The following is an 18945-nucleotide window of genomic DNA, read 5'->3' on the forward strand; positions in this document are numbered from 1 at the left end:
TCTATCTATCTATCTATCTATCTATCTAATATCTGAAGCGTTATATGATCCCTTCAGCATTTGGCACATATCACATTCAATGGATAACCATCCACACTTTTATCAATGTTATGTTGCATTCCCAATTGCTGAATCCCCATGAAGACTATCATCTATCTATCCATCCAGATATCTGGAACATTGTGTGATCCCTTCAGCATTTGGCATATATTACATCCAATGGATAATCATCCATATGTTTATCAATGTTATGTTGTATTTCTGATTGCTGAATTCCCATGAAGATTATCTATCTATCTATCTATCTATCTATCTGGAACATTGCATGATCTTTTCAGCATTTGGCACACATCACATTCAATGGGTTATTCTTTTTTTTTTTAACCCCCTAAGGTTTTATTTTAATTCAAGGAACTTTGCTTCATACAAAATGTCATTGTAGAAACAACAGCAGAATTCAAAGTTTGGCTGATAAATATTACTCAGGCAGCAGGTAAAGTATTACTCAGGTACTCAGTCTCCGAACGCATTCCCCCGTAAGTTCCAGTTGTGTTGCATGTTTGGAACTTTTCCGAGCGTTTCTCTCTTTGTCTCTCTCAATCTCTCTCCTTTTATTTTTTTTTTTATAACACTGTTTTCTTTGTTTTAAATATAAAGTTTTGCAACAAACCCCAAATTGATATCAAATATAATTAAAAATCAACAACGGATGAATACATTGTATCAAAAAGTACGAAGATAAACATTTCCCCCATGCACATCATTTCATATTTATACATATATATATACTTTATATATATATATATAGTATGTATATATTTATATCGTATGTATATATTATCTTTACATGCAAACATTACGTATTCAAAATACAGCCACCACTAGTTTTGATTTGGGATGCAGAAAATTTCAAGTTTTGGCAAGTCACTTAAAAGAATTCGGGGAGAAATTGGGGCCTTTGACGGAGTTAAAATGAGGACTGGCTATGTCCCATTGGATCCTGGGGGAGTCGCAATGACAAACGCATGGATGACTTTGGTTCCATCGCAGTGATTCCCAGACTTTGGTCCTATAGGTGTTTTGGACTTCAACTCCCAGAAGCCCCACCCAGGAATGCTGGGAGTTGAAGTCCAAAACATCAGAGGACCAACGTTTGGAAATGGCGGCATAATGGAGACATGTAGTCACTTTGAACTCTAGACTCCATGTTTGTCTTTTCCTGGGGAAGTGGGTTGTTCTTTAGAACTGAATTTTTGGGTTCAACATGTGCTGATTTTGTTTTTAAAGAAATACAAGGTGGCCCAAAAAAGTGCCCCAAAGGTGCCACTGTGCTTTAGATGGGGCATAGCCGTCGACGGATTTTAACTGCATCAGAGCCCGGGTGTGCATTGAAAGAGAAAGACAACGTTAAGGCTGTTTACAGATGGAAGGCTGGTTACAACAACCCCAGTGGCTCGAGGTTACAGCGGTAACAAGTGCTGCCCAAAGGTCCACCCAGTTCCTTGCCAACATCTGCATTCATCTCCCTCACCATCTGAGGACTGCATTGACCTGGTTCTTCTCTATTATTGGCAATGGTGGGGACCTTCCTTCCGGTTGATGCTGGGCTGCAGCTCCCAGCATCCCTCACCTTTGGAGAGGTGTAAAGAGATCTTGTAGCAACTTTGTGACTAACCAGAAGAAAGAAGTTGGCAGCATGAACTTTCATAGACTTAGGTCTACTTCCCGATACATCTACTTCCAAAGTAGACTTTGGAAGTATTATGATGCCAACTTCTTCCTTTCAGTTAGTCTCAAAGTTGCTACAACATCTCTCTACATACTGATTCTACAGATTAACATGGATTCTACCACTTTGGGGAGCTGGTCTCACTGATGGGAGTTGCAGTCCCATCAGTGAGACCAGCATTGGGACGTCTCCAACCGACGCGTCCAAATGGAAGGACAGAAAGGCCCTCACAAATCCCGCTCTAAGTTGTGGTTGTGAAAACTCCCCGGTTTTATTTCTGAGGGTCTTTGTCATGTTCCATTGAAACAAAGGAGAATATGGGGCAGAGTGGAACAATATCAGAATAATTCAAGACCATAAAAGCCATTTCCCTTTAGCTCTTAATGGTTGCATGCACTATCTTAAGGGGAGCTTCCACTCCTCTGTCTCTTGGAGTCCAACAGTATTCTTTTAAAAAATGTTTCCTTCTCTTTAAAATAAAAAATTCCCAAGAAAAGGATTGTGCCTTTATTTTTGTCCAAGTAAAACGTAGAAAACATTTGGTCACGGTCATGCTGTCGCCCGAAACAGGAGGAGGGAAAACTCAGCAGGTAAAGCTCCGGAACAGATGACAAGTCTTTGGGCTCCTTCGCCTCTCTTTTCCCTCCCACCCAGTTTGGATTCCTTTCCGCTTTGTGAAAAGTTTCGTCTTGTTGCATAGCCCTACAGCATTGCTGTTGTAATTTTATTGATATAAAAAAAATCACATCCACAATCCATAAATAACAGGTCTTTCTCGCTTAACAAACTTGCCCGGCGTCAGCCCTACTCCCTCAAAGAGGACACAGATTTGCATCAACATTGACATATGCTTTTTAATATGTCTGGATGCAAACTTAGAAATAAGGACTATCATTTCAAGTAGGTCAAGCAATCTCTTCTCTGAAGCATTCCTCCACAAAACGTTTCATTTTTTCGGCACAACTTTGGGGGGGTTGCCCAAAAATCATCCAAAGAGCCCCTAGAATGGGCCTGAAACATTATCAACCCTATGCAGAAAGTTCCCAATCACTCCAATTTTTGGAATCCTCCTCAGAATGGCTCCCAGTGCCATTTTGGGTAGGGCTTCAACAAGATGGAAGCATTTGGGAACAATGTTGGGGGTGCGCTCTGCAAGGGGACCATGGAGGGAGCATAAATTGGCCCCCAAACCCCATGCATTTAATTGTCCATCCCTGATTTCAATAGAAATATGATAGGACTTATACCACAATGTGGGGCCGAATGGCCTTTGCACTTGCCCACTCAGTCTGTCACTCAGCTAACTGATAGATGGGCAACTCCAAGAAATCCAGGCCTTTCCCCCATTTAAAAGATTCTTTATTTTCAACCCTGTCTGGGACCAGAACAATCTCTCAAACAGAGGACAGCTTCAAAAAGACAACCTATCCTTCTACAGTAGGAACCCCCAATTTCTGCGCTGAAATGCGGATTTGCAAGCGCTAGAAAAAGAAAGGGAATGTGGGAGTTGGGGAGATGGCATTCAAAGCAAAGTTCAGGGATGAGATCAACTGGAGAACAGAAAAACTAAAACACCAAATTTGAAATGGCATTGGGAGGGTGGCCCTTGGTTGCTTTGCTCTGCCTCGGTTTCTCCCTTGTTGTGGATGGAAGTCTGCAGTCCCAGTGGGTTACGCTATCTGCCCTACAAATACATCCCAGTCCCAAGAGGGGCCAGGCTAATACACTTGCATAGCCCAAGCACCATTAGATGCTTTCCTCCTATTTCTACCAATGCTTGGTGCGGTTCCTCTGTGGCTGAATTGCTTTCTGCGCTGCTAAAAAGCACTGTAGCAACACCTAGTGACCATCCAAAGCATTAACTCCTAGCTAAAAAGTGGAGGGAATCTCTCTTGCAATACATCCCAGTTGGCATTTGCTTGCTCTGACAGGGAGGGGAAACCTTTCCGGCCCAAGTAGAATGACCACACTTTGGAGAATTAGGTACCCTTAATCTTTGATCTCCTTGCATATTAAACTAAAGAGGGTCTCCAAAATCATGGCTGATTCTAAGACTATTCTTCCTTTCTGTTTCTTCCTTCTCCTACAGGCATTCCAGACCTTATGCCATCAACTCCCATCATCCTGAGTCTCAGCTCCCTGACTGTATATGGTGGGATCCATATATTAGCAAAGACTTGCTTTTTATTACATCCTGCCCCTCACCCCTGCAAAATGAAACAACAGTCATCCCTCCACATTTGCAACATTGACTTTTGCAGCTTTGCTTATTGATGGATATGATTGATATGTTCTCTCCAGGAATCCCTAGGTCTTCCAGCATGACTCTGCAGTCAACTTCTGGCAGAGGATGACCACAGAATTGTGCTGGAAGATCTAGAGATTCCTAGAGAGAACACTTCTCTAGGTGTCTGTCGGTCCTCCAGTGCAATTCTATGGTCAATCTCTGGTGGACGTTGATCACAGAGTTGCCCTGGAGCATCTAGAGATTCCTAGAGAGAACACCTCTCTAGGCATCTGTAGGTCCTCCAGAATGATTCTATGGTCAACTTCAGGACCTAGAGAGATGTTCTCCAACAAATGTGGAGGGCCCACTGTCATCTTACAAGTAGTCACATCTCCTCACTACTTCCCTTCCCTCCATGTTCATTTGGTCACTACTGTCTCCTCCATCCAGTCTCCAAACATCATTCTACCAGCCCTTTCCAGTTGCAGCTGTACCCATCCTGGTGGGAGAGGCCTCTGGACATCTTTGTTCACTACTAATATTTTCCCCAGGCTTGTCACGAACATGTGCACATACATAAATACACACATACACAAAAGAAAACAGCCAACGCACATGGCAGAAACATGCATGCACACACACGCACACGCACACGCACAGAGACAAAAGAAAAAAAGAGAAACAGAACCAAAATAGAAATCTCATCCCTGAGAATCGGAATTAGGTTTCCCTTCTTTTTCTACCTTGCCTCTTCCAAAGAGTTGCAAGAGTACCTCCGGTCGCTCTTGACGTAAACAGCATGCCGAGACAGGTGTTTGGCGCACCTGTATTAAAGCTAAGATTTACACAGAGCAAAAAGATCCCATTTTCTTGCAAAAGCGTGAGCCCTACAGCCAGCTGTTTGACCTGAACCTTTGTAATTATTCCCATATTTCAGCCCTTTGGCTTTTCCTGCTGATAGCTCTCCAACCTGGCAAGGCAGAAAGATCCACTCAGCTCAAAAAGCGAGCTCAGAGCCCTTCCAAACACCTTCTCTGCCCCACGATGTGAAGGGCAATCTTCCCTGCCCCACACTCTCATGCCCTCCTGATGCGCCCCAAACATGAGATTGCATCGTCACTTGTGAGAGATTCCCAAGGTTAGGCACTTAAGAAGTGAAGAACTGGCGCCTTCGGTAAGAAAAAAGAATGGTGGGGCTGGAATGACCATTGGACTAGCTCTCTACAGTGGAGGACTCTTTGTAATTTTGTTCTTTTACTGTACAGTTTACCAAAAAGAATGCACACCATGAAAAGTCAAAGTTTATCTAACAGCTCAATAGAAAAACCAAAGGTACATTTTCCTTCGCCTGCCCCTCCCCTGTTTCCCCACTCATGTTTTTCTCCCCCTCTCATCCTTGCACAAATGCGGATTTGTAAACAAGATGAAATGGTCAAAGTGTCATCTTGCGTCCATACAGAGACAACTCAGTTAGCAACGGGAGCCGCAGTTCGGAAGCTGTCCTTGCCCCCCCCCCCCCCAAACTGCTCTCCTTTGGGGTCTTCCCAAAATGTTGACGTCAAAGAGCAGCTAAACATGAGAACAAAACAGATGAATCCAATGGATCACGGATGGCAACTTGGTGCTTTTTTGTTGGCTGGAAGGTTGTGTTACTGGCTCTGTTGGAAAGGACGGTGGTGAACAAAGAAGAAGCCCAAGTGTCCAGCTGGGCAAATTCCCTGCTTTAAAAAAAGTGGATAAGAGAAACCATCTTCTGGAGTTTGTATACAAGGGTCTTTTCCTTCCCACCTGACCGCCCCCGACTGTGCAGATGTTCCAGTCCTAGAAAGATCAACAGAACCAAGTTTGGGCTTCCTTCCTCTTGCCTCTTTGCTTACAGGACAGTATTGTCACCTGGGTGGGTTAGGCAGGAGATGGATGTTTAACCTCAATGAGGCAATAAGGAGCGAAGTGGAAGCCAGCTTCTCCCACCCCTGGCCTTCCAAAGAATGGACTTTCCTCATCAAATTTGATCAAGAGCTCTCTAGTGCAAGAGAAGCAATGAGACACAACCAGAGAGGCAGGTGTCATCTCCCATGGTTTTGTAGATGAACGTGGGGCAGTCGTCTCGGTGCGTGTGGATGTTCCACAAGGAGATACTCCTCACCGCTTCTTTTCCCCTCCAGCCCAGATGCCACGGGGCCGAACATGCGCGCGAGCACAAACACGGAGCTTCCTGGATGATAAAACTCATCAATTCCCAGTGTGCGTGGACCTGGTTTTTTCCTGCTAGCACCAATCATCTTCGTCTCGCTCGTGGTAATAGCTACGGGCTCTGGTGCTTGTCCCAGGGCCACCACTGAGGCCCAAGGTATAGTGGTATCCATTGGGGACCCTACGGATTTGATGGGATTGGGACGTCAGCGAGGAGACATAAGATGTCCTGGATGACCTTCCTGAATTCGTAGCAAGGGCCTCCTCAAACGTGAGCGTGTCCTCAGGCACAACATGGTACGGACTGTCACTGTCCTCCCGGTGGCCCAGGTAAGGGTCTGAACCGATCCGTGCCACCAGGGTCTGCGAGGGGCCCTGGGAGTCGCCATGCAGCAAAGCATTGTGCTCAGAAAGACCCCGGCTCAGGCGTCCCGGGGAGAAGGTCATCAGGCCAGTCTGGAAACCCGAGAAGTGCACCGGCGAAGAGTTGGCGGTCTTGTACGTGATGCTGGGACGCGGCGTCAGCGGCGTCTGCGGCAGCTGCCTCCGGCCGCGGCATGGGGTGCTAGCACCAGAGGTCGACAGCAAGGGGCTCCCGTTAACTGAACCACTGCCCTACATGAAAATTGGAACAAAGCAAATGAACAAAAAAGAACAGAAAAAAATAACAACCAGGAGGGAGAAGAGAAAAAAAAAATACCAGACGAACACGGGGGCACATGGTAGAGTGAGTTGGGTGGGTAGGGGGCAACCAAACAACAGAAGAACAAGTGACATAGATGGAAAGGACATGTTGGAAGATGAAAGAAAAAGGAAAGGAGAGAGTTTAGACAGGCACAGTCAGGGAATGAGAGGAGGGGGTGGTTAGGGAAGAATCTGGACCCAAGAAACCAAAGACTTGGAAAACAAGGAATTAGGAACATAGAAGCATAGGGACAAAGGAAGTAGAATTGGCCAACTTGGCCCAATGTTGTGAATTGGAAGCTATGATGGTTGGTGACTTCCATGTCAGCAGAGTGGTGAATCCACTCCGGGGATCAGCCTTCAAGGAGCCATCCAAGGTTCTGATCTTATTTTGGGTATAGGGTGCAATCATGTGGATAACTCTTTGAAAACTTGTATTAAAACCTGGACTGGATTCAGCGTCCCACTGACATGACATGGCAGTCACCAGCCACCAGCGACTAGCAGTAAAAGCAGTTCAAACATTTCAGGATTTATGATTTCTTGGAACAGTGATCCCTGGTGGCCTTCTATCCAAATACTCATTAGCCCCAACTCTGCTTCCCTGTTGAGATGAGACATGTTCAGGATGATACAAAACATCTCCGAACACTCAGATGTCGTTTAGGGTGGCATAAAAACATCCATTGTGTTAAGTGTAGGGACACAATTATTCTCTAAGTCTCTTCTCAAAGATAGCAATGAATAATTCTGGCAATTTTCTTCTTGCTGTGAGAAAGTCTTCAAAAACCACAGCTTTTGAAAACTATTCAGAATTCAAGGCTCATTCTGCACAAAATTTGCACATGGTTGCTTTGCCTAAAAGCAACCTTTTCTGCACAGGAAATATAGCATTTTCTGCATGCAAAATAATATTTCGACTCAGAAATATTAATTCTTGTGCAGAAATGCTATTTGCAGTCTTCTATGCCATGTGTAAATTTTGCACCTTTCTTGACTCCCCCAAAAAAGAATTGACCTAAAATGGCCAAAAGCACCCCCCAAAATATCTCTAAAGAGCCCAGCTGTCCATTTAAAGAGTACTTTGTCAAAAGGGAACCTCTTGTAAACCCCAAATAATATTCTTCCAAAATGGGAAGGGACTTGCCAATCATTTCCAATATTGAAAAAGGGGTGGCCTGAGTATAGTCCCTTGGTGGGGTGGATACAAACCCTGTACCTTTGCCAAATGCCCATCATGTTCTTAAAGAAACACTTTAGAGAGTAACATAGAAATGGGACAGAACGAAGGTTGTAAAGTTAGGACCATCTCAGGCCCTGCAATTTCGTGACCAAAACATGAGATCAAGGGATGACCCCCAGTGAAATCATTAGCATGATACATCAAGCACGAGCCAAGCTTCTCACAAACAAACAAACCATGTTTAACAAAGGAAAACATATATGTACGGACATATTTTTCAAAACAATGATGTCTCACTGGGATCCGTCCGCTCCACAAGAATCAGGGGGAAAGGATCTTCAAGACCTGAACTCTCTTGGTAGAAGGGGCACCTAGACATCCATGGGAAGCAGGTACAAGGTCCCTTTCCATGTCACAGCAGACTGGTCTTGGATTCTCACCTGTTTCTGTGTCCCATGCTCCTGCCCGCCATTGGGGGAGGTTGGCCTACTGCGATCTGATGGCTTGGGCTGAGAATGTTCTCGACTCCCATATCGATCGCAGGAGTAGAAGCGCTGCTTTTCAGAGGAAGAGGAGGAGTGAAGCTTCCGTTCTTGGGACCGGCCCCGCTCCTGTTTCTTGGCTTTGGATGCAGTCTCACCTGCTTGACAAATCAAAAAGAAACCCATTGAGTGAAGCAGTCTGTGCCCTGCAACATGCCTCCAATTTTGTCATATTTGAGACTAAACTCAGCCATTGTTGTTCTTCTGAGATATATGTTTCATCTGCCTCCCCAGTCATGGAAACATCTTACAAGAACCAAGGAGTTTACAGGTTGGGTCTATCGTTCATTCTCCTTGAAGCTACCCATGTTGGGATTAGTCTACAAGAGACAAATCATAAGAAAGGTGATTCCCACAAAAGACAAGGTAAAAGCTGTTTGACAGTGAGGGGTGTTGGCCTCTTTTTCACTGGAGGCTTCCAAGAGAGGTTGTGTGGCTATATCTCAGTGGTGATTTAGCTGTGGATGTCTGCATTGGTAGGTGGTTGAATAGTTACCCTTCCTATCACTTCCAGTTCTATGATTCTTAATAACCTGAGCTCATGGTCTAGGAATTCATATAAGGATATCAGTACCATGATGTGGGTTGAAATCTTCAGTCCATCATAAAGTTCAATGGATGATCTTGGAGATTGTTATTGTTTTTCCTCTGCCTAGTCTATCTCAAAGATTATTGTAGAAGGATAGGTGGGAGAACCATGATCTCCCAGGAGGAAGGATTTGGTTGGAGGAACGCAATTAATAGAATAAAGAAAATTAGAAACTCTACTCACCTGGAGCATCACCATCAGCCAAGTGGTTGGGTGGTTTGTCCACCGACTTCTCTTTTCTCACTTTCCTTCGGTGGCAGCGATGGTGGTGATGGTGATGGGTGTGCTCAGCTGGTCGGGAATGTTCATAGAGGTGCGTAGCGTGGGGACGCTGTGGGTTCAACGTGGAGATGGAACGTTTCATGGGACTCGTGTCCGGAATGGGCTGCGGACAAAAGCGGGATTAGGATGGAGGAGAAAAGAGGACCATTACACCAGTTCTTCCAAACCTTAGATTCCAAGATATTACTGGACTTTGTCTTCTACCGGTCATTACTATTTGTCCTGAGGATGATGTAGTTATGCCTTCAAGGTGACTCTGGTGTATGGCAACCTAATGATAGAATTTTCTTGGCAAAAACGTATTTAAGAGGAATAAATTGCCATCCTCTGAGGCTGAGAGAGGCTGACTTGCTCAAGACCACCTAACGGTGTCCTCTTGTTGCAACACTGTAAAAGCTACCTTGTTCTCTATCAAATATAAATGTTTTAATGGCTGAACAAGGACTCAGACCCTGGTCTTCCCAGAGTCGTTGTCCAACAATCAAACCACTACATCATACTGATCCTCCATGAGAAAGATGTCCAACAATACCTGAGAAATAACACACTAAATAATGCTACAGTTGGATAATTTGAGATCACTGCCTGTGACCCTCCAGTGCCTCCCACCCCAAGGGCAGGGTTGGCTCTGTTTTATGTAGCTCTTTTCACAACAGAGTATTACTGGGATCCCTTTGTCACCACCATTTCAGTTCAACCCCTTCCATATTTCATACAGAGCTCTGGTAGGAACCTCCATGTTTATCCATCCCAGATACATCTGCCCACAAGCCTCACTCTTATGGTCCTGCTGTCACTAAAGATCTCTTAGGATTGTACCCTGTGAATCATGGCAACTGTAAGCCAGACATGGTTATGCTGCAAAAATGTCATTATAAGAGAAGCCTCCCATCCAAGATGTGGGAGCAAAAACAACTGAAGGATTAACTGCTATTGGACAAACCACTCCTCAAGCCCACTTTAGAAGATACAACTGAGTTCAAGCAGGCTACATACTGCCAGGTAACGCCCCGGTGACCGCATTTTGCTCCTCTGGAAGCAATCCGGACAGAAACAAGATTGGAAGCAGTACAGCCATTGCCAGACATCACAGTGGGAGTGCAGAAGACGATGATGAGATGATGAAGACGAGGAGAGGCGGAAGGTGAGAAAGGAATCGGAGAATGGGTAAGAAAAAGAGCAATCAGACAAACAGGCCAAGGAAGGGAGAGTGGATGGAGACAAGAGACAGAAATGGGTGTTAGTCCAATGTTATCTATGGAACAAGATGGAAGGCCAAGAGTGGGGACCACTTATTTGTATGACACACAACATTGCATGGTCTTACGCCAGATTAACTCAAACATCTCTAGAGGGAGGCCTTGCTCACGTCATACACTTTGGGGAGCGATATATGATGAAGGATCAGATCTTAGAGTAACCACCCAGCATCACTGAGAGCTTCTAAGGACAGTGAGAGAATTGTAGAGCCCTTCCAATGATGCTGAAGTGCAACTCTTAGCAACTCGTCTCAGCACAGCCAAGTGTATGGAGTGATGGGAGTTGCAGCTCTACAACCTCTGGAAGGTCACACAGTTCCCACCCCTGTGCTCATAGGCCAATGAGTGACATAGGGTGAGGTGGGGTCACAGTTGTGGAATTGTGAGAGAGCCTCCTTCCCTCTTTGCCCCATCTACCACTTCTTTGGCCCAGCCTGGCAATGACATTCACACAAGCACCACCCCCCAAATACCTTCGTTTGCAATCCCTCTCAAAATGGAGACAGGAAGAGATGTGACGTCACCATTTTGAGAAGGACAGCAGAGGGAAAGGGGCATTTCGGCTTGCTGGGGTGTTAGCGGTGGCCCAAGAAGAGGTAAATGGGGGGATTGATCCTTTGGACCAAGCAGTTGTCCACCCCTGCTTTAGATTTCCATCTGTAAATGGAAATAAGGCATTCAGTTATGGTTGAAGTGAAAATGAAGTGAACCAACAACATCTAGAGGACAGTTGCTCAAAATGTGTGAATGATGGGATGGTGAGAGATATGAAGAAAAGTATCTAACTACACTCAGTTGCACTAGTGATGGCTGAGGCTACATCAAGAAAGCAGGGGAAAGAGGAATCTCTTGAGCTTCTCTTGCAGATGACATGTTTAGGATGCTCAAAAGAACTGTAGCCCTTTAGCGTGCAACTCAGCAAGTAGCTGGATAAATCCCAGAAGAATGTCATCCTTGGAGGAAGTCAATGACTGCCCACCAACAGAATCTGTTGCAGAACCATCCCACCAAGACTGACACTAAATATAATAAGTAAACACATTTGACCAGAAAGTATGATCTGAGGCCTCTTGCTTTAGTGTTACTAGATCTCAGACTCAACATCTGTATTGTTGGGGCGGGGAACTGAAGATCCTGCCACAGAAAAGACCAAGTAACCTATTACAATACATATCCCTTGAAAACTCCTAGGCAAATACCTTTCTGATGAAACAAACAGAAAGAAGAGGAAAGGGGCTGAATCAATGACATGCTGTCAGTCTTCCATGGCCAGTTAAGCCACCCATGCTCACCTGAGTTTCAGCCGCCAGGCGTGGCATGGAAGCTGCTCGCCCTTGGCTCTCCAGGCCAGGCTGATGCTCACCGTTGGCCAGGGTTGGGCTGATCTCTTGCATTTCGACTCCCTGAGAGAAACAGAGACAGAACCATAGCTGTTTAAGGGTGGCCTTTGCAACCAAGTGTCAAGTCCGGCAGGACACCAAGTTCAGACATCCAGGCTTCAGTAGTTAACACTCAACACACCTTTATTCGGCAACTGTAGATCCAGTCCAAAGACGTTTATTGGCAGATCTGAACAGCAAGTGTTAACATTATTATCTCAGCACCTGTGCCTGAGATCACCATGTTTCAGCAACAGCTGTTTCTACTGTATAACCCATCACACCTATTACCCAACACTTTATGGTAGGTAAGGAGAACATGCCTAACACCAAGTCTCTCGGTAAGCATGGACAATGCATTTTGAACAGTTTGACGGTATGTATGTATGTTTCCCCAAAAGGAAGAAATTTCTCCTAGGAGAGTTCCCTTCTTCCTCTTCCACTCATCACATTTAGTCTTCACCTGTTTGCTTTTCTGCTGAATGGGGATTTCCTCTGAGCGTCCGCGCTCAAAAGCTGGTGTCCTTGTTTCATAAAACACATCCTGAGTCCGTTGAGTGCCCCACGAAACAGATTCCTTGATGCCTCCAACCACCGGCGTTGGCCTGTCAGAAAAGGGGGAGACCGAGAATTTACACAGGGAATGTGAGAGGAATATGTTAGGGTACTTGCAACACAACAACCATGGATCATCAATAAGAAGTGCATCTGCGCTGTAGGAATAATGCACTTTGACACCAATTTAACTCCCATGGCTCCATCCTATTGATTACTGGGATTTGTGGATTTGTAGTTTTGTGAGGCACCAGTAATTTTTTGTAGGGAAGGTTAAAGACCTTGTAAAACTCCAAATCCCGGGATTCCATAAGATGGAGGTACAGCCATTAAAGTGCATTATTTCCACAGTGTTGATGCACCCCAGATTGCAGTTGACTTGAAGGTGATCTCTTGTAAAGCAAAGATGAGGAATGCCTTTCATCCCATGGACCAAATGCAATTTCAGAAATGTTGTTGGCATTTCAATTTTTTGGAAAGCAGGGGATATGCAAACATTAGAAAATGGCCATATGAGGAAACCCACAATATTTTGTTGGATCACAGTATGGATGGATTTGGCCCCAGAGCCTGAGATTGTCTACTCTCATTATAAAACAACATAAGACGACCAAATCCTTGCAGAATGAAAATGAGCAAAGATGCTAAGATAGAAAACTGTATACTTCCTAGCTTTTGGGGGTATAGGGTTTGTGGTTCTTTGGTATGGAAAAGTGGATATATTTCCTGCTCCTAGTGATATAGCCCCAGCTGCATGGCAAGGCCAACAGAACAAGATGTTTCAGGTTACTCACAAGGCACCTCCGTTGTTTAGCGAAGCAGAGCTCTTTTGTCGCAGGAAAGCATTGGGGAATACTGACGGTTGACTTTGTTCAAGGGCTGCTTTCAACGGGTGGAAGAGAGACACTGTCCCGGTCTGCAAGACATAAGAAGAGGCACTGAGTTATGGCAGCTATCATGAAGTATTTCATGCCTCACCAAACTACAAATGCCCAGAATGCCACAGGATGGAGGAGAGGAGAATTTACCTGGCGACGGCCTCCAGCGGCCGGATGAGAAGGATCCCGCGTGTTTTTACTCTGCTTATAAAAGTCAAAGATCATGAGGGCTGCATAGACTTTCCCCACGGTCATTGCTTCTGCTGGAGGAAGAAAACACCAAGCAAAAAAGAGATTAATAGGGCCAAGAAGGAGAATGCAGAAATGATGAATGACCAAGAAGAGGAAAGAAGCAGGACTCTTCTATCACCTCTCATGAAACACCTGCTGCTCTTGGCTCTCCCTCATTGTTCTCTCGCTAGCAGCCATTCCATCAGACTAGCTATATCTATTTTCAATCTTGATGGTCTTTATAGTAATAGTAACTTCAAGAAGTGGTACTCGGGTTGGCACTGTGACTACTCTCCAGAAAAATTCTGCTACCCAGAGAAGGGCTGTTGGTCTTTCTTTCCCTACTTTCCTCCAAGGTTGGTAACATTTACCACCCATCCTGGTCTCATTTTCCATTAAAGAGTGAGTGAAGAAATAGATACCTTGTTTGGGGCCATTGCCTAATGCCCCCATTGCTACTCATAGTTTAGGCCCCACAGCACTGTCGGAAATGTCATGCATTGAACCTTGGATGTTTTGCATGCAAAGCAGGCATTCCTGCTACTGAGATCTATCTAGGCTTTCTTTTTAATAAAAACAACAGCATTGGAAGGGAAGAGCCATAGTGTACCAAGTATAAAGAAGAAAGAGAAGGAGGACAACAAGATGAATCGCAAAAGAAAAGCAAGTGAGGCAGAAGTAAACAGATGAAATTGGACGTTGATCTTCTTCTATGGTACATGATGCTCTCTGAACTTCAGTCAAGTTGGGCCACTCATATTGCGGTTATGGGTTGTCACTATTGTGGAGCTGGGATGGAGGAACAATCTTGCATTTGTTACCTTTTTTGTTCTCTCTCTCTCCTCTTTCTCTTTGGAAATATTTCCCGACCCAAAAAAAAATCACGTTGAAGGCTACAGGACACTTACGTTTATGAGGTGGGACCAAGAGATCCAAGGTCTTTGCGGACAGATTAGGCCACACAAGGGAGATCTCCTTCCTTAACTCAGCATCACACTGGTGTTGCAGGATTCCTGTGGAGGAAAGGCCAAGAGGCACTAAAGAAGGGCATAGTTTTCCCTTACACAGAATCAGAATCACCCGCCACCAGGGAAAGAATAGGGTGGCTATTTATTTATTTGGCTCATTTTTTATCGGATTTTTCCAACAGTTTGATGTGGAAGAAAATAAAGGTAACATATTTGTGCATCGCCACTCGGTCATTTCTCGATTTCTCTCCCCCCGCTTGGTCCTCCACCCCATTTTAAAACATCAGGTCTTCCTCCACGGTCATCTCACCTGATGCGAGTTTGATTTCCAAAGCTGTCCGGATCAAGGCCATCAGCGTGGATGTGAAGTGGACACTTAAGTCGTCATTTGAAATTGGCATGTTCATTCGTACCAAACGCTGAGGAAGAGACAGGTTTCCCATCAACACCAGCCAACGCCTCGTCCCTCCCAAACTCCATGTTCCCCCAAGAAAAGACTGGCTTTTTTCTTATTCCACCACCCCAGAAGTAAAGAAAAAGATATCAAGAGCTGATGGTCTACAGGGTTAACCTTTCCTCTGCTGACTAAATTGACAAAGAATAAGATCCATGGCTATCTTCTGCCCCTCTTTCAAATGCACTGAAAATTTATAAGATCTCAAATATTAACCTGATTTTAACTTCTTGTGGGTTGCCTCCTATATTTTTCACAGCAGGCAAAATAATTGCCCCTTCTTCCACTTCTGAAATTGTTTTAAATGATTCAGGATTATTTCCTGGTGTGGAGAACGGGAATATCATTTTCCTCCTCTGTCATAAATAGAGATGGTGGGAATATTTGAAAACATCTTTGAAAACCACTTGTTCAAAATCTATTTGCAGTTTGGGGCTTATTCTCTGCAACAACCAAGTGCAAATTTCGCCCAGAATGAATCCCAAACTGCAAACATGGAGTGAACTTTGACCGAGCAATTTTAAACACTGCGGGCTTTTCAAAGATGTCCTTGCGTCCCAAAGAAAATTGCTCACATTACTTGTCGGTTCCTTTAGGAAGAAACTTAATGAACCATTGCATCCCTAATCATAAATTCTGACCAGAGGTTGCCTAGTTTCCCGAACATCAGCACAGGAAAGGTTAGTAGCACAATTGCAGGCTGCTCCATCCAACCCCATAGTTCAAACTTAAGAGAATCCCACTGAATCCATTTCAGTGAGATAGAAAGGAAGGGGATGAGTAGACAAAAGAAAAGGATGCATGGAAGTGGAAGACAAACAGATTGGGGAAACAGGAGAGCTCTATCCTTGTTGACTGGGGGCAGGTGGATATTGGAAAACCAGCTACTAAGTCTATTAACCCAGAAGATCTTTTGCACTAATCATTTGAGATGCTTAGATGCTTAAGATCTCTATGAGAACAGCAGAATGTTTTGGGATCTATCCACTGGGTTGTCCTTTCACCACCTGGTTGCTGACTATTGTGCAAGGATGGAAAGAAAATGCACAAAGCTCTTCCATCCTCCCTGGGATTTGTGGTCCTCAACAAAATTACTGCCAACCGCTGCAAGATTTTTCAGCCCCTGTGCGAGAGCAGAAAGAACTAGCAACATTCCTGTGGCTCTTGCGCACCTCCAAACCATTGGTTCACTTGAATAAAAATGGTGCATATGTGTGTGTCTATAGATGTTGTTGTTGTGTGCCTTCAAGTCGTTTCCAACTTATGGCGACCCAAAAGGTGAACCTCAGCAAAATCCTATGTAATCCTGGAGTTTGCCATTTAGAGAGGGATATTTAGAAGTCTCAGTCAGAGAGTTCTAGTGCCTCACCAAACTGCAAATCCCAGGATCCCATACCATGCAACTATGGCAGTTCAAGTGGAACCATAGTAAGGTACAAGAGCTCTCTGAGGCAAGGCAGGAGCTGAGAAAGTCTTCAGTGGAGAGTGGCCACGTCCCTTGCTTCCAATTAGACTCTTTTGCTGATATTCCACTTTCAGAGGATGAAAAAGCCAGAGGCAAGACCGAGCAACTTCCATCACTGTGGCAGCAGCAGCAGCGCTTGTTAATATTCTTGCCATAAAAAGCCTTCTCAGCTTGGAGGAGAGGCTAAGGATGGACCGCAGGCAACATAACTGTGATGATTCTTTAATGAAACCTTTGCCGTCAAGAAAGGAACTTGTCCAGAGAACAGTCACGACAGAAAACTGGAGCATGAGTCACAGAGCCAAAACTTTCTTGCTGGGGATAATGCTATTAGGGCTACATCACCAGCAGCAGCTTCGTGTTTTATGATATGTAGAACTAATTGTTCATGAAATATGGGGATATTTCAGGGCTGCAAAAAGCCATCTCCATGTACTAGAGGATTCCAGCTCTAGGGGTAGGTGAAAAGAATTCATGCCAGTTTATTTCTGATAGGAATGTAGGCAAAGGGACTGAATGCTTCATTCTTAACATCTGGCTTTGATGCCCTCTGTATTCAGTCATGTTAGTGTACTGAATTAAGGGTTCGTTGTTATTTGCCATCAAGTTGACTCTGAATAAAAGACCTTCAAGAGCACAGGACTTCCAAAGTCACAGCTGTGGATTCCTTCCTTCAATCCAGCCACCTGTCGTGCAACCTCCATCTTTTCCTACCGCCCTTCCATTTTGCTAAGCATTATCATCTTCTTCACAATGAATCACCTCTCATATGTCCAAAATATGACCTCCTCAGTTTAGTCAACTTTGCTTCTGGCTTGATTTGTTCTAAGATCTATTCGTTTTTCTTTTTAGCAGCCCAGAGTTTCTGCAGAACTCTCTTCCGGTGTCCACCTTTCAAATGAATTGCATTTCTTCAGTGTTTGACAGCTGTCCAGATGAGAATGCTGCAGAATGCATCCACTGTGTTTCCAGTTCTGCATTGCAACAAAATGTGACTCTGGGAGGACTACAATGTCCCACGCTAGTGCACGAGGGATAAAATCCACACCGTCGTTTGCAAGGGACAAGGACGCCCACCAATGCCAGGTGCACCTAGCTCAGCAACCTTCCTCTCATTTCCAAGGATATGAGCCTTATTCTCCCTATATAAAATATGTTGTGTTCCCCCTCCCTGCTCCTCCCCTCATTGTGTATAGAGTGGAAGACGTCAACAGGGGCTTCACACATCATTGGGACCTTCTGCAATTGTGCAGGAATTTGAATTTCATGTATCAGTGTCCATGTGTTGAGCCTTCTTTCTACGTTATTTGGAGCCAACGGATGCTAGATGGAGTCAGACTGCACAATCCCATTCTTTCCCCGATTGTAAAGCTAGATGTTGAGAATAGTGATGCAGGGGGAAGGATCATCTCTAGGAAGCCTCCAATGATTATCTGGGATGCAGCTCTCCTGTGGTCCTACAGAACCAAGCCATAAAGATAATAACGCATGCACCTCAAAGCAAGCAAGTAACGGGATCATGCACTGGCAATAGTGGAAGGACTGGTGACTGTCAACACACACACACACACACACACATCTACACAAGGATGGGGTGATCAAACAAGCAGGAGGAAAGAAAGCAGCCCATAAGGCAGCCATGGAAGAGAAATACCATGTAGACACAGAAAGCTGGTTGCTAGACAAAGAGAGAGGGAGAAACCCTGATAGGCAGCCCGGTTCTTCTGAAATGATGAAGGGATTGGATAGGAAAGGATAGCAGCACCAACTCCCTCCCAACAATATAAAAGTCCCAACTTTTGGTTTGGGAGGGGGAACAGAGAAGAGTGACAAAGGAACAGAAAAGGCACAGAAGCAGAATAACTCTGTTCGAAAGGGAGTGGAAGTAAGCATTGGCTACTTTGGGGTCATGCATGGCCCTAAGACATGGAGACTGATGGTGGTGGACCAGAGATGGGGCTACTGGGTGAGCAAAATAAATGCGCTCTCTCAAGCAAGAATCTCATCCGTCAAGGAAATTTTCCTTCAGTCCCTAAATTCCTCACCGTACGGTAACCTAAAACTTCCACTGAGCATTTATAAAGACGGTTTAAGTATCCAAAGAAAGGGACAGGCAAAGTTGCCCTGGGAATGTGAAAAGGGACAATGGAGAGCTTTAGGTGCAAACAACTTTCCATGTCTCATTCTCTGCAAGTCAAGGAATTTGGATCCTGAAGGAAAACTTTGAGGTCGGGGTAACAATTCTTATTTGGAGGGGCAATGTCATCATCTCCATCCCTAGTAGTTACACTCCTCATTATTGTACAAATTGAGGTACATGTTCTGTT

General features: G+C 44.7%; 1 protein-coding gene across 8 annotated transcripts in view; it reads right to left on the reverse strand.

Annotated features, from left to right (window-relative positions):
• Positions 1–392: 392 nt before the first annotated feature.
• LOC149308021 (voltage-dependent N-type calcium channel subunit alpha-1B-like) overlaps positions 393–18945 on the reverse strand; it is a 170986-nt gene continuing 152433 nt past the window's right edge. For 5 of the 8 annotated variants that reach the window (XM_089534922.1, XM_089534921.1, XM_089534919.1 and 2 more), the window contains 9 exons: positions 15010–15118; positions 14640–14744; positions 13651–13763; positions 13417–13538; positions 12531–12672; positions 11981–12091; positions 9331–9532; positions 8457–8659; positions 393–6764 (listed from right to left, as the gene is read on the reverse strand). In XM_089534922.1, the coding sequence (XP_089391048.1) occupies positions 6225–6764; positions 8457–8659; positions 9331–9532; positions 11981–12091; positions 12531–12672; positions 13417–13538; positions 13651–13763; positions 14640–14744; positions 15010–15118 (1647 nt within the window). In that variant the 3' untranslated portion in view covers positions 393–6224. The remainder of the gene's footprint in view (positions 6765–8456; positions 8660–9330; positions 9533–11980; positions 12092–12530; positions 12673–13416; positions 13539–13650; positions 13764–14639; positions 14745–15009; positions 15119–18945) is intronic. The other 3 variants (XM_089534917.1, XM_089534916.1, XM_089534923.1) reach the window with 3 other exon arrangements.

Source organism: Sceloporus occidentalis, unplaced genomic scaffold (genome assembly GCF_023333645.1).
Source record: "Sceloporus occidentalis isolate IW3139 unplaced genomic scaffold, rSceOcc1.0.p SCAF_8, whole genome shotgun sequence".
NCBI classification, from domain to species: Eukaryota; Metazoa; Chordata; class Lepidosauria; order Squamata; family Phrynosomatidae; genus Sceloporus; species Sceloporus occidentalis.